General features: G+C 38.8%; 1 protein-coding gene across 2 annotated transcripts in view; it reads right to left on the reverse strand.

Moving 5' to 3' along the window:
- The window catches only part of LOC131160007 (conserved oligomeric Golgi complex subunit 1), a 40,023-nt gene extending 26,537 nt beyond the window's left edge, over positions 1 to 13,486 (reverse strand). Inside the window, exons 1-2 of one of the 2 annotated variants that reach the window (XR_009137908.1) lie at positions 11,041 to 13,476; positions 9,441 to 9,635 (exon numbers count right to left, since the gene is read on the reverse strand). Coding sequence is in view for 1 of the 2 variants with exons in the window: in XM_058115289.1 (XP_057971272.1) it covers positions 9,441 to 9,635; positions 11,041 to 13,254 (2,409 nt within the window). In the remaining variant the exon portion in view is untranslated. Of the gene's footprint in view, positions 1 to 9,440; positions 9,636 to 11,040 lie in introns of both variants that reach the window. The other variant, XM_058115289.1, reaches the window with a different exon arrangement.
- Positions 13,487 to 13,861: the final 375 nt, after the last annotated feature.

Genomic DNA, 13,861 nt, shown 5'->3' on the forward strand with positions numbered 1-13,861 from the left:
TAGTATATATAACTTATTTTAAAAATTAAAAAAAAAAAATTAAATTCTCAAAAGGCTTATGCCTCAACATCTTGAAGCTTATGTGTTGCCTCATCAGGGGTAAAATGCCTCACCATATGCTTTTGCCTTTTAAAACACTGCATCAATGTTTTACCACTCCAACATTTTGAGTGCCCATCAAAGAGCTGTCCCCATGATTTTTTCAAATCTTCCGAAGGGTTAAGGCAAGGAGACCCCCTCTCCCCATTATTGGTCATCATAGTAATGTAAATGTTGAGTTTCCTGCAGCAAAAAGCCACCAAGAAAGGTCCCCTCAAAGGTCTTAGCATTGGAAGAATGGTAAAGAAATGGACGTCTCCCAACTTCTCTTTGCTTACAAGTGATGAAACAACTATTTTCTGCAAGGCCAATCCTCAATTTAATGTGTATTCTTCTTGCTTTGGAGCAATCTCAGAGCTGAAAGTCAGTTTGAAAAAAAGCAAAATTATTCCAATGGGCACAGGACTGAGAGTACCCTCCTTGCTGGCATATTGAGCAGCAAGCTAGGATCTTTTTCATCTAACATACCTTGGTCTCCCTCTTGGAGCTAAATTTACAAAGGAATTTGGGATCCTATCATTGAGGGATTTGCAGAAAAACTTGCTGATTGAAAAAGCAATTACCTATCAAAAGGGCGTAGACAAGCTCATCAAGAGTACCCCCAAATTTACCGGTCTACTTCATGTCTCTCTTTCCCATTTCTTGCTCAATTGTGCAAAAAGATTTACATTGAAAGAAGATTACGTTGACGAAACATTGGAGATGAGTTCAAACACCATCATCTCATATGTGAGGTTGTCAAGCAAACTATAGAAAATAAGAGCTTAGGGCTCAACTTCCACTCTGCCTTCAACAAAGCCCTCCTTGGGAAACAGCTTTGGAGGCTTGTCAATTCTGGATAAAAATTGTTTCAAAATATGGTCTTGACCACAATGGTTGGATTTCTAAAGAAGTTGGAGAATCATATGGTGCAGGAGTTTGGAAATATATTTGAAAGGATTGGGAAGATTTTTTTATCCTTCATCAAATTTAGAAATGGGGATAACATTTTCTTTTGGCATGACAATTGGTGTGGCCTCTCTCCTCTTAGCACAAGGTTTCCTATTATTATGAGCTTGGCCTGCCATAAAGATGCAGTTGCAGTTATAAGCAGCCATCTCCAACTTTCAACCAATGGGATCACTTGAGACATCTGACTTGTAAGGAAATCCCATGATTGGGCAATTAAGAGCTTTGCGATTGCAGTTCATTTCCAAAATGTCCCTGATGAACCAAAGTGGACGTTGGACAACATGGCAGCTTTACATTCAGCTCCTACTGCAGCATATCCCCAGTGGCAACCAGCAGAAAGTTCCCCCAGATGCTAATTCGGAAGACCCCTGCCTCCATAAATGCTGCTTTTCTTGCTTGGGAGGCAACCATTGGAAAAACCTTCACATTAAATAACTTGCAGAAAAGGGGACTACCCCTGGCTAACAGATGTTATTTTTGCAAGGAAATGCTAAGAGAATTGACCAGATTCTTCTATGCTGTTCTTCAACCAGACACCTCTAGAATTTGGCCATTTCACTGTTATGACAGTGGAGAAAGAAACATGATCTTGGGAAGGATTTCAGTCGAGCAAAGGAAGAAAGCTTTGACTCTTATTCCCCTTGTCATTTTTGTATTGTGGGGAGGGAAGGAAATGGGAGAGCCTTCAAAGGATCAGCAACCCAGCTGAATATGATCAAAGATGAATGGGCTAGCACTATAGCCAATTGGAAATTGGTATAGTGAATTATGCATGATAGGCACTCAGTACTATTCTGGACTTCTTCAAACCATGTTTTAAGGGTGGTTTCTTCTTTTTGGCACTGTATTAGTCGCTGGACGGCACCCCCCTTGATGCCCTGCAATGAATTTTATCTTTACTGACTGGAGAAAAAAAAAATGGTGGAACTTGTTCAATTTATTGTACGTGTTGTGTGCCTAATAGATTAATCAAGTATATCATATGACAAGCTAGTGTATTTAGTTTCATTAATTTATTTATAACACATGATTAATGAAAAATACAACAAGAAGAAGAAGCAGCCTTAAGTCCCACTAGGTGGGGTTGGCTACATGAATTCTTTTTCTCCAATTCACCTAATCGACAGCATTTTCCTCTACTATATTAAGGGCTGCAAAATCCTAACTACAATACCTAACTCACTCCTCCTCACAAGTGCTCTACATGATTAATGAAAATGAAAATATCTATATTTTCTGTCAATATTATTTTAAAACCATGGTAAAAAAAAAAATTACAAACCTTACTAAAAGATCCAAAATACATTTTAAAAAGAACATTTTTCAAGGAAAAGGGCTTAAAACATGCAAATGCACCAATTAAAAGGGTTTTTTATGCTTCAAGAAAAATTAATGGCCACAGCACCTTCTTCCTGCCATGCAACATCTGTTACTCCCTCTTTCTTCTAATTTTCGAAATTTCATCTAAATTCAACCATAAACAAACCCCACATTTATTACCTTTAAAGCTTGACCATATTTCTTTCAGTTAGATCCAAAATCTACAAAATATTTTTGAAGCTACCATTCAAAAGCTCTGGACATCTCCAATTCCCTAGATTTAAAAGATTTCTTCATCTAATCATAATCCTATACTATAGCCCCTTTACCTGGATTGGACTGAACAGGCCAAGACAGGACTAGATTGGACTGGACTGGACTGGATATAACAGTTATCCTCACTGTGTTTAGTCAGCATTAGATAAGGGGTAGGATAATTGTTATACTTATATCCTATCTGAGACAACATCTGGCTTAACACAAGATAGTGCAGGCTAATTGTTCAAGGGTCTAAAATATCCTTCAATAGTAATTGAATGGGAGGTATTTTTGTCCTTCAGACTTTATTATTATTATTAATACAAAAGAGTGAAGACATGGAGCTGTACATAGACTCCAGGAAACTGCCACCCAGTTTTTCCTTTTTTTCTCTTCTCCTCTTCTTTTTTCTTCTTCTCTCCATCTCTAACTTCACAACATGGTATCAGAGCTAGTTACTAGGAGGTCCTGAGTTCTAATCTAGTTGCCCACATTTGTTATGTGGGGTTTAAAAAATTATTTCCCTGTAATGAGTGTCATATATTACGCGTTTATCTCTCCACGTACTCAGGCTGCACATGTGAGGGAGTGTTAAAGCTTGATATACATCATTGACCCACAACCAAACAGTTTAAGCTTTTAGTTAAAGTGGTAATCTGACATAGTATCAAAGCATTGATCTCTTTCATATCTGATTTATCTGAATTGATTTTTATACTCTGCTTTTTTCTTTTTTTTTCTTTTTTTTTCTTTTTTTTTATCCTCCCCTAATCAATCCTCAAAACTGACTTTTTGGCTGGTTTGAGAGTTTTTAAAAACACCCTTCTTCTAGGTTAGGTTGTGCAGCATCCTTGGTAGGAAGCAGTGCGCTTTCGATGTGATTTTCCAATGTGAAGTCAGTTATATTCTGTTTCTAGTATGCTGCTGCTGCTGTTCCTCTGTTCCACAGGCTTGCTACCAGATGTGCTCAAGTTGTGATTTGCTGATAATGCTGTTTTGAGGCCATGCATTTGTGATTGATTACTTGCAATCATGTACCAATTGCTGGTTGGTTTCGATTGGTGTTAAAAGACTTGTTACCTGTTCTTGCCAGCATTCGTTTCCAGTTGCTGCCACAAAATGTCTATACCTGCTGCCAGGTAGTTCATTAAATGTCAGCAGTACTTTGCAGTGGTCTGCCCAGTTCTTTGTGGTTAAATTATTCCTCCTAGGGTATTGTAAGCTCATTTCTGTAGCCATAGCTTCTGTTTGAAGTTCTGGAAATTTGGAAGGTCTGAATTGTTTTAAGCTTTGGTTTTTTGAGGTCCTGAAAGTGCTGTTTTGTGCTAGTGTGTGCTGCCTGATTTCTTCTCAAGCTCCTTACCATGATAATTCAGCAATGGATATTGCCTCTTAACCATATAGGGGAAGTTTTGGAGGACAAGGGTGAGGTTTGGATAGTGGTCATGGCAACAAATCTGTGTTAGGACGAGGAATTCGTCATGGCAAATCTCACATTTGCACACATGGCAGCAAGGAAAATCATAACATTGATCACTGTTGGGATCTCATTGGGACAACTCGGGCCAATAAGTCTCTTGCTATGGTGATTTTACTATTGACACTTCAAATGCACCTAGCAACTCTACTGGGAGTTTGAGTACATAATCTACCATGTCCAAGAGGAGTTTAACAATCTTTTTAGCACGGTTCAACACCAAACTCAATCTTTTACACCTAATGCTTCTATGGCCCATTCAGGTATGGGCTTCTTGCCTATTCATCCTCCTCACCTTGGGTTATAGATTTTGTTGCCTCCTCTCATTTGACTGGTAGTACTACTTTGTTTAAGTCATTGAATCCCACTATTTTACACTATAAGGTTACTCTTGCTAATGGTTCAGTTTACATTGGTTTCTAGTTCCGGCAATTTTCTTTCAATTCCTTCTACTACTCTTTCGTTTGTGTCATATGAGCCTAGTTTCCCTTGAACCTGCTATCAGTTAGTCATTAACTAAGTCTCCTAACTATTCTATGATTTCTACTCTTGCTCAGTGGCATGCTCGCTTGGGTCATTTATCCCTTCAAAAGCTACACAAGTTTTCCCTATGTTCAAATTTTTTTCTCGTTTTGAGTGTTCTATGTGCCAAATGGGTAAGCAAATTAGGACATCTTTTCCATCCAGAGTCAAACCTCGCAGTAAATGACTGTTTTCTCTTATTCATATATTTGGGGTCCATGTAGAGTCAAGAATTTGATTGGTCATCACTATTTTGTGTTCTTTGTGGATAATTTTCTGCATATGACATGAATCTATTTGTTACAAGATAGATCTGAATTTATTTAATGTATTTGCTCAACTCTACTAGGAAATAAAAACTTAGTTTAGCATTGTTATTCAAATTTTCCAATCTGATAATGCACTAGAATTTCTTCAAAATGAGCTTCAGTCTTTTAGCTTGACCAAAGGGATCATTCATCAAACATCATATATACATACCCCTCAACAGAATGGAATAGCTGAATGAAAAAATCAACATTTACTTGACATATCACAGTCTCTACTCCTTCATATGTATGTTCCTAAACACTTTTGGGCTGATGCTCTTCTTACAGCTTGTTCTCTACTCAACAAGGATGGCTCTCAAGTGTTCTAGGAGGACATTCTCCATCATGTACCTAGAAACATCCATGTTCTCTATTGTGCCTCGAGTCTTTGGGTGCACATGTTTCGTTCACGTTCCACATACTAGTCAAGACAATTTCTCTTGTGCTGTTAAATGCATCTACGTTGGGAACTCAAGAACTTAGAAAGGATATAGAAGTTATGATCCTCACACTAATGTTAATGCTGATGTCACAACTTTTTTGAGGGGACAACTTACTTCTCTAGTGTCATATTGGATGGATCTATTTTGATTCCATCAATGATTTATGGTCCTCCCTCTTGTGTTTATCCTCCTATTGTTACCCTTGTCCCTCTCGAGAAATCTTCTGCTCCTCATCCAAATCCATTAGTTACTAATCCAAAGGAACAATTGAGGGTTTATAAATGATGCAAAAAGCAAGCGCAAACATCACACACCACCATGCAGGCACCTCCTTTACCCATCACTAATTCGGCTTCTGATTCTGGAGATCCATCCAAGTGTAACTTGGACTTGCCAATTTCTCACTAGAAAGGAACTCGAACATGTGCAACAATCCTTAATTGTGTTCCTATTGCTCATTGTGCTTCAGTTCTTCACCTTCCTAGTCCTAAGCATTCTTTTGCCTCGTCTATTTCCAAGATTCTATCCCTTCCTCTAATGTTGAAGCATTGGCTAACCCTGGTGGAAGCATGCAGTGGATGTAAAAATGGATGACTTGACCACACGAGGGCATAGGACTTGGTGGATGTCTCTCCTAGTAAGGAGTTGGTTAGGTGTCTACACCAATATCTTCATGGGCTTGGTTGGTTGCCAAGGGGTACACCCAAATATATGTGATAGATCATTTTGAGACCTTCACTCTTGTTGCTCATCTAAATTATGTTCATGTATTAATCTTATTGGTAATGAATTTTGATTGGCCCTCATACCAGTTGGATGTGAAAAATACATTTTTATATACAGATTTGCATGACAAGGTATACATGGAGCAAACTCTTGGGTATGTTGCTCAGGGGGAGGATGGTAAAGTATGTAGGTTGCATAAGGCCATTTGTGGTCTTAAGCACTCTCTTCGAGCTTGCTTTCACAAATGTAGTGTTATAGCCTCTGGATTTGGCTTTATCCAAACTACTTTGATCATTCAGTTTTTGCCTGCAAAAAGAAGACAAGTGTTGTGCTTCTAGTAGTTTATGTTGATGATATCATCCTCACTGGTAGTGACCAGCACGGGATTGCAGATGTTAAGCAATGGCTTCAAGCAAAATTTCAAATCAAGGACTTCAGTAATCTGCATTACTTTCTTGGTATTGAGATTGTACGATGCAGGAAAGGTTGAATCTATCTCAACAAAAATGTACATTGGACTAACTAAACGAGACTCGTTTTTTGGGAGCTAGACCAATTGATACTCCTAAGGATCCCAGTGTAAAGTTGTCAAGGGATGTTGGGCTGAACTTCAAAGACAAACATCAATATAGGCAATTAACTGGCACGTTGATCTACTTGATTAGCGCAAGACCTAACATATCATTTGCAATGGGAGTGGTGAGTCAGTTTATGGAATCCCAAACAACCACATAGGGATGCAACTTGTAAGACTTTGTGATATCTCAAAGGCTCCCTTGGTAGAGGTTAGATATATTAATGTAACAGAAATTGTGAGATTGTGGTATACTCTAATGCAGTTTGGGCTAAATCTGTTGATGATTGAAAGTCTATTACTGGTATTGTACATTTGTAGGAGGTAATCTTGTTACCTGGTGTAGCAAGAAACAAACTAAGATAACAAGATCTAGTGCTGAAGCAGAATATCGAGCTATGTCTTATGTGGCTGAAGTGTCTTATGTCTGAGATAGAATTCTTGGTAACAAAGCCAATATATATGTCTTGAGATAATCAGGCTACCATTTATATTGCTAGCAATCCAGTACTTCAAGAGAGAACAAAGCATATAGAGGTTGACAATTGTTTTGTGAGGGATGTTGCATTGAAGATGGCTGTGAGGACTCCCTTTGTGAAATCAATAGATAAATTAGGCGATGTGTTTATGAAGCCTTTATTTAAGCCCGCCTTGTCTAATTGTTGTTATAAGCTGGGATTAGGGTGATATTTGTACACCTCCAGATTGAGGGGAAGTGTTAGAAGAGAACATGTTATTTTAGTAATTAGGTTGTCTTAAGGGCGTATTTTTGTCCTTAACACTCTATTCTTATTAAAAATATATAAGAAGGGCAGACCTGGAGCTATCCATGGACTGCCAGAAACTATCACCCAGTTTTTTTCTCTTTTCACTTCTCCTCTTCTCTCCTCTTCTTCTCTTCTTCTCTCCTCTATCTCGAACTTTACAACAATAATTAATATAACTTTATAGAGAAAAGGATCTTATGATTGGAGGCAATGGTTGAAGGATAAAATGGAAAATGGTGCCAGCAAACATTATCTGGAATGATGCTGGAAGAAGCTCGTGATAATTGAGCACAAAGGTCAAACTGGGGTATGAGAATCGGGGCACTAGAAGGGAAGAGGATGGAGCTGCACAACATTTTCCCTACTCTCTTCCATCATTTAAAACAAAAGGAATAGGGTTGGAAATTTTCTTTTCTTTTTTTATCTTTTTTGGGATTTTATCCCTGCCTAAGAGAAGCCAGGCCAGGGTGGGCACCCCTATACCACATGCATGGGACAATTATCTGTTTGCACATCCTGTCCTATATCCTAGCTTGGCCTGCAAAACAAAGGCACCCTCAGAAAGCCTAATTGACCAATAACTACATATTTTCCTACCTTTTTAATCAAATAACACAAAATATTAGCCTCCAAACCATTCTAATTATCAAATAATTGACAAAATTGATAAGGTCTTTTTTATCCCACGATTCATCAAGTAATCAATCCATCCAATCCAAAAAAAAAAAACCTTTTTGAAAATAAGAGCTTTGGTTTTGGCTCATCGGGATATTGCACCCATACACCCCTGCAGAATCTCAGAGAAATCGGCAAAGTGAGTTGGCAAGCTTTTGAATTAGTAAGTGTCATCAAAATAGGAGTCTCTAATATGGAAGACCTCAAACAACAAAGCAAAGGTCCAGAGGATAACCATAACATGAGATTTGTTATTTTCTCCTGTTTGTCTTCATGTGATGCATTTTTGGTTTATGTTGTTCATCCTTCATGTTATTTCCAATTTACCAGAGGGTCTTGTTCTGTGATTGTAATTCAGAAAGTATTTCATAGTGCAAAACCAATTGCTTAATTAATAGAATTGCTCGTGCTTCTTTTTTCCACAAAAACCTCCCAATTAAACACAAAGTTGATGAGCTAGCAAGATTCAAACAGCTTCTACTACATATGCTACTTAATTGAATCACCCTATTTTCCATCCCTCCCATAGCTAAAGCTTTTAAGGCAACATTCAATTACAGTGTAGTATCAAAAATTGTTTGCAAGGAGGCCCAACATTCAATTATACACCACCTTTTTCAATTATTTGCCCAACTTGTTTGCAAGGAGGTCCAACACTCAATTATGCACCACCTTTTTCAAATTATTTGCCCTATCCATCCTTTCCAATTACTTGCACATAACCTATGATAATATTTTCCAAAAAACAAAAAAGGTTGTGTATAAACAAATGACCGGAGATTTGGGACTTGGGAATTGGTTATTGAGGTTTCCCTAGGTTATTCATGTGAAACAATGTTATAAGAAGTATGGAGTTCGATGGAGTGGGTGGATGCTAGAGGTAATGGTGATGTTTCTCACACAAGCCCCTTGAAGACCGTTTCCCAGATTGCTCATTTGTTCTTTCCACTTGCCCAGTTCAAAGTTGGTAATGGAAATATGATTTAGTTTAGGGAGGATCTTTGGTCGGGAGAGGTTTTCTAAAAGGGTGCCTCACCTTTTAAAATTGTGAAATTTAGGCAGCAAGACAAACAACTTCTGTAGATACACATCCAATAGGCATTCCTAAGAGATGAATTCCAAGTACTCAATATTCGTACTCATCAATATCATTGTCCATATTAATAATCCATAAGTCAACACCTAAGACAAAACTAGCCACAAAAGGGTCTGATGTAGCATGAGAGAAACAATAAAGATTCAAATATAACAACAATATTAACAAAAGGGCTGGGATATTGCATGAGAGCTCAAGGAACTAAGTCCAGAAAAGCTACATACCTTTTCCAGCAATGTTAGTGCAAATTTTTGCAAAATGGATTTGTCAAGCACATGGCCTCCAACTCGATGAATTTCATCGCATGCTTGAAATAGAAATGAGGTGACATAAAGAGATGGCATGGATGGGAGTAAAATTTTCATCTCGGAGTGGCTCTCGCTAGATTGCTCTTGCTTGACTATCGTCTCTTCCCAACCCTGCCCAATATTTTAGAGATGTAAAATAAATGTCTTTACCATATAATATGATGACAAAGTATGAACATAATCATTTCAGGAAAAAACAAACAATGCTGTTTGTGTACAAAATAAAGGAACAAAATGAAAACATTTTATTGGCATCTGCCCCATAAATATATTTTGCATAAGATGTCTACTCATAATAGCACAAGGGGAAAAAAAAAAAAAACTTTCAAGGAAATGCTACCATTTCAGTTATGCCGTTATACAATCAAGCACAAGAGAAATAAGGGGGAGGGATAAGGCCTGCTTCACAATTAAAAAAATGAAGCATGCACCTTCAACCCACCTAAATCTTTTTCCTTAATTTTGCCCACAAAAAACTCGTAAGGCATACTAAGCATCCAGTAAAAGTCAATTAAATAAATAAATAAATAAATTAGCCGTCAAAATTCACTTTCAAAAAATCAAAAAAATTAAGTTGTCCAATGCACATCAACCCGAGTTTTCTATAGTTTTTTTCTTTTTGATTTTTTGGCAAAACAACATGTCAGATGGTAACTTGTCCATTCACTGTCCATCAATTTTATCTCTTAACCCACATGGCACTAGTTTTTTATTTGCCCTGTCTTAATCTCTATTTTAAGGTTTTCTTTTAATTATTTTCTCCACTTCTCTTTTTCCACCTGTAGCCAAACCCTAAGTTAAGGTCAAGGGTCCATTTGAATCAAGAATTTTGTTTGGAGATTCGGGAAAAGGAAGGAAAGGAAAACAAGAAGGAAATTCATTTTTTCACTGTGTTTTCTCTCTACATCAAATACTATTAAAAATGAAAATTTGTTTTAAATATTGAGATAGATCAAATGTTAATAACGTATAAAATCAAATTTTTGTTCATTGATTTGGCACTTTTTTCTTTTTTTGTCTTTCACTTCCTTGATAACCAAACATGAAAAAATGGATTCCTTCGTATTTTCCTTTTCATTATCCAATATTTCCAAGTTCCAAAAGAGGCCTAAGGGTTTGTCAATTTTTATAACTGATTAGTGGTAGAGTTTATTTTATCAATTTTTTTTCTGCATCAGAAGCTAAATTATAAAAAGGCTACATCTAAGTTCCATCACTCTAACAGTCTAACTGATTAAAAACACTCAATCATCTTACAACAGAAGCAACAAATCTACTACTTTATGTGAAGTTCTCTAACTTCTATCACAACTGGATGATAATCTACGAGGTCATGCAACCATCTCCCGAGAGTCTATAAGAACCTTTTTGAATTAATTCAATTTTGATAAATCTTAAAAGTAAAACAGAGGCATGGTAAAAATAAAGGCATGAGTGCATAAAATATATGAGAATAAATACAGGAAGAAAAAACCACAAAAACATAATCAAAAAAGTGAAAACAAAAGCCACTTACTCTCAAGGGAGCTGTTGCTGATAATGCTTCGTCTTTTTTGAGATCCTGCAAGAGAATAGCTGAAAGTTTATCAGATACCCATGAGATCCACAAGCTGTGAGCTCTAATGGAAAGATCCCTGGTAATATTACTAAGTTCTTCAAGTTTTGGGCTTGCAGTGTCAATTGCTCCAAGCAACGCAGCAGTAGCCAACGAAGTATGCCTTCTGGAAGGAGTTAGCATCTGCCGTCCAGGACTATCAGACATAGGAGAATCCATGGTGACACCAGAATGTCTCAACAGGAATGGTAACCTGTCAAAAACTGCAGCAACAGTTTCATTGACCCAGAACCTCGGTGAACCAAGGACCACTGGAACATTTTTTGAGTGGTTTTGGAGTGCAAACAAGAACCGCCCAATGAAAAGAGATCTTTCAACAATTATAGTTGGAGGCACATGCTCACCCTCTTTGTTGCCATTGTCCATAGCAACATATAGCTGCTCAAGCTCATACTTAAGCTCCATAAGTATGGTTGATATGCTATCATAACACTTATTTTGTAGAAACAGTGCTAGATCCTTCAACCTTAAAGAAGCCTTTGGAGATTCTAAGAAACATAACAGTTCCTCAAGCACTCTGTGACAGCAGCTATCTACTGCATCCCTAATTCGACTAACTTCAGGACCAAGATATGCATTCAAACGACCAAGGAAATCATTCTCCTCAGGTTGAACTTTAAAACCAGAGACTAGACCCGTCCTTTTAACATTTGGCTCCATAAACCAAATCCCACCACCAGTAGAAGGCCTGTTCAAGTAGACCTGGAAATCAATCTTGTCTCCAGGAGTAATTGCAATTGCTCGAACTGAATCAATCACATTCGCAACTCTTGGTAACTCCTCAAATTTCAATTCAATAATTGCTTTCATCCTCTGAACAAAAGCATCTTCAAATATTTCATCCCATAGATCTGAATCATTACTCAAAACAAGTTCTCGAATCCTGCTCCAAGGCAACTCTATTTCAGAACCAAAAACGCTCCTGAGCCAATCCAAACTCCCTTCCAAGACTTCCTTGCTATCCATCATCTCCCGTATCAATTTCTCAGCCGAAGCAAGCTCTTCACCGCTGCCAATAGCATCAATCAAATACCTCCCATTTATCCGAGCAATTATCTCTCGGCCACAATTCCGCAACCAATTCAAACAAGTGTTGGAAATGAACTCCCGGTCAAGCACCACTGTCACCGACTCTAGCTTATCCCTAAATAATATCCACAGCCTCACCTCCTGGTCAGGGTTTGGGATCCCACCAAACAATTGAGAAGCAGGAGGAGAACCCAATATCACTTTATAATACAAGGGCATGTCATTCAACACTTGCAAAAACAACTCCCCCACTTGGCCTATACTAACCTGAATAATGCTCAATACATCGCAAAAAACACAAACAACGACAGAATAAGTGGCATTTGCGGAACAAGCACCTAATTTTTGGGATATCCACGATCTCCTCGAATCAAGGAGCAAACCCAAAACCTGCTTTGGGTCAAGGTCATCAATGACAGCAGCTGCAGCCAGAGCGTCCGCATAGGCACCGATGCCAAGCCCCTGCTCCAACAATCTTTCGCGACTCCTCTGGGCAATCTGAGTCTTGAAGCTCTCCACAATCTGCCACTGATGCTGGAGCAATGGAAAATTGGACAAGATGTTGCTGTTATCGGTGTCGGCATTTTTTAGGAGGCTGTGGTGGACCAGCTTTGCACGGATGTACCGGGCGGCGGCCTCCAGAAACATCGACTCATCCAGACAACCCCAGATATTCTCTGGCGTGTCGACGAGGTACTTTACTCGGCAGGCAATGCCGTATGTTCTGGCTCTGGTGAGATCAGGAGTCTTCAATTTGGGCGTGATTTCGAAGGCGGACGCGTTATTGTCTCCGCCGGAGAGCGAACGGATACCGTCGCGGATGGCAGAGATGTTGGCGGAGATCGACTCGGAGGAGGACTTCATGAGGACGATGGAGTCGGCGGACTCGATGAGATCGCGGTAGCGATTGCCGACCAGCTGCCTGAGCTCCTCCTTCTTGTCCTGGATCTGCTTACTGGTGGCGACCTCCACATTGCGAATTTCAGATATGGGCTTCGATCTGAAGAGGGATTCGGCATCTCTGTAACCTCCTCCACCGGCAGCAACGGCGCCGGCCGCACGATCTTCGGTCAGCAGTACTCTCATCGCCGGGTTGGAAGCGGCTCCAAATCTGGGCGGGTTTGGAGGGAAAGGAGAGCGCAGGGAGTAAGTGTTGGGTTTTCGAAGAAGGCAACCGTTACCCGACTCTGACACCCCACCCGGCACCCGGTGATCAACTCCCTTCTAATCCTATCCACCCTCTTCTGCAATAAGCAAGAGGCTACTCAGCCTCCACATTTTCTTCGTTTTGCAATCTGCAGTAATAGAACTGTGTCCTAGTCACGATTTCTTAGGAGGCTTTTGATTATCCTTCTTAATTTAAAAAAAAAAAAAACATAAATTCCCTTTAATTGGACTCAGAAAAAATAAAGAAGTATCTTATATGCTACTACAACAACAACACAACAACAACAACAAAACCAAATTTTAGTTTTACTAAGTGAGGTCGGTGATATGAATCTTTTTCCGTCAATTTGTGCGATCATAAATCATTTCTTTTGATAGATTAAAAGATATTAAATCTTTACTATCTTCTCTCAAGTTATTTTAGGTTTACCTCTACCCCTTCTATTGTCTCTCATAGTAACTAAGTCACTCTTCCTTACAGGTATACTATGTGGCCTACGTTGCAAGTGTCCATACCATCTGAGTC

Source organism: Malania oleifera, chromosome 7 (assembly GCF_029873635.1).
Source record: "Malania oleifera isolate guangnan ecotype guangnan chromosome 7, ASM2987363v1, whole genome shotgun sequence".
NCBI classification, from domain to species: domain Eukaryota; kingdom Viridiplantae; phylum Streptophyta; class Magnoliopsida; order Santalales; family Ximeniaceae; genus Malania; species Malania oleifera.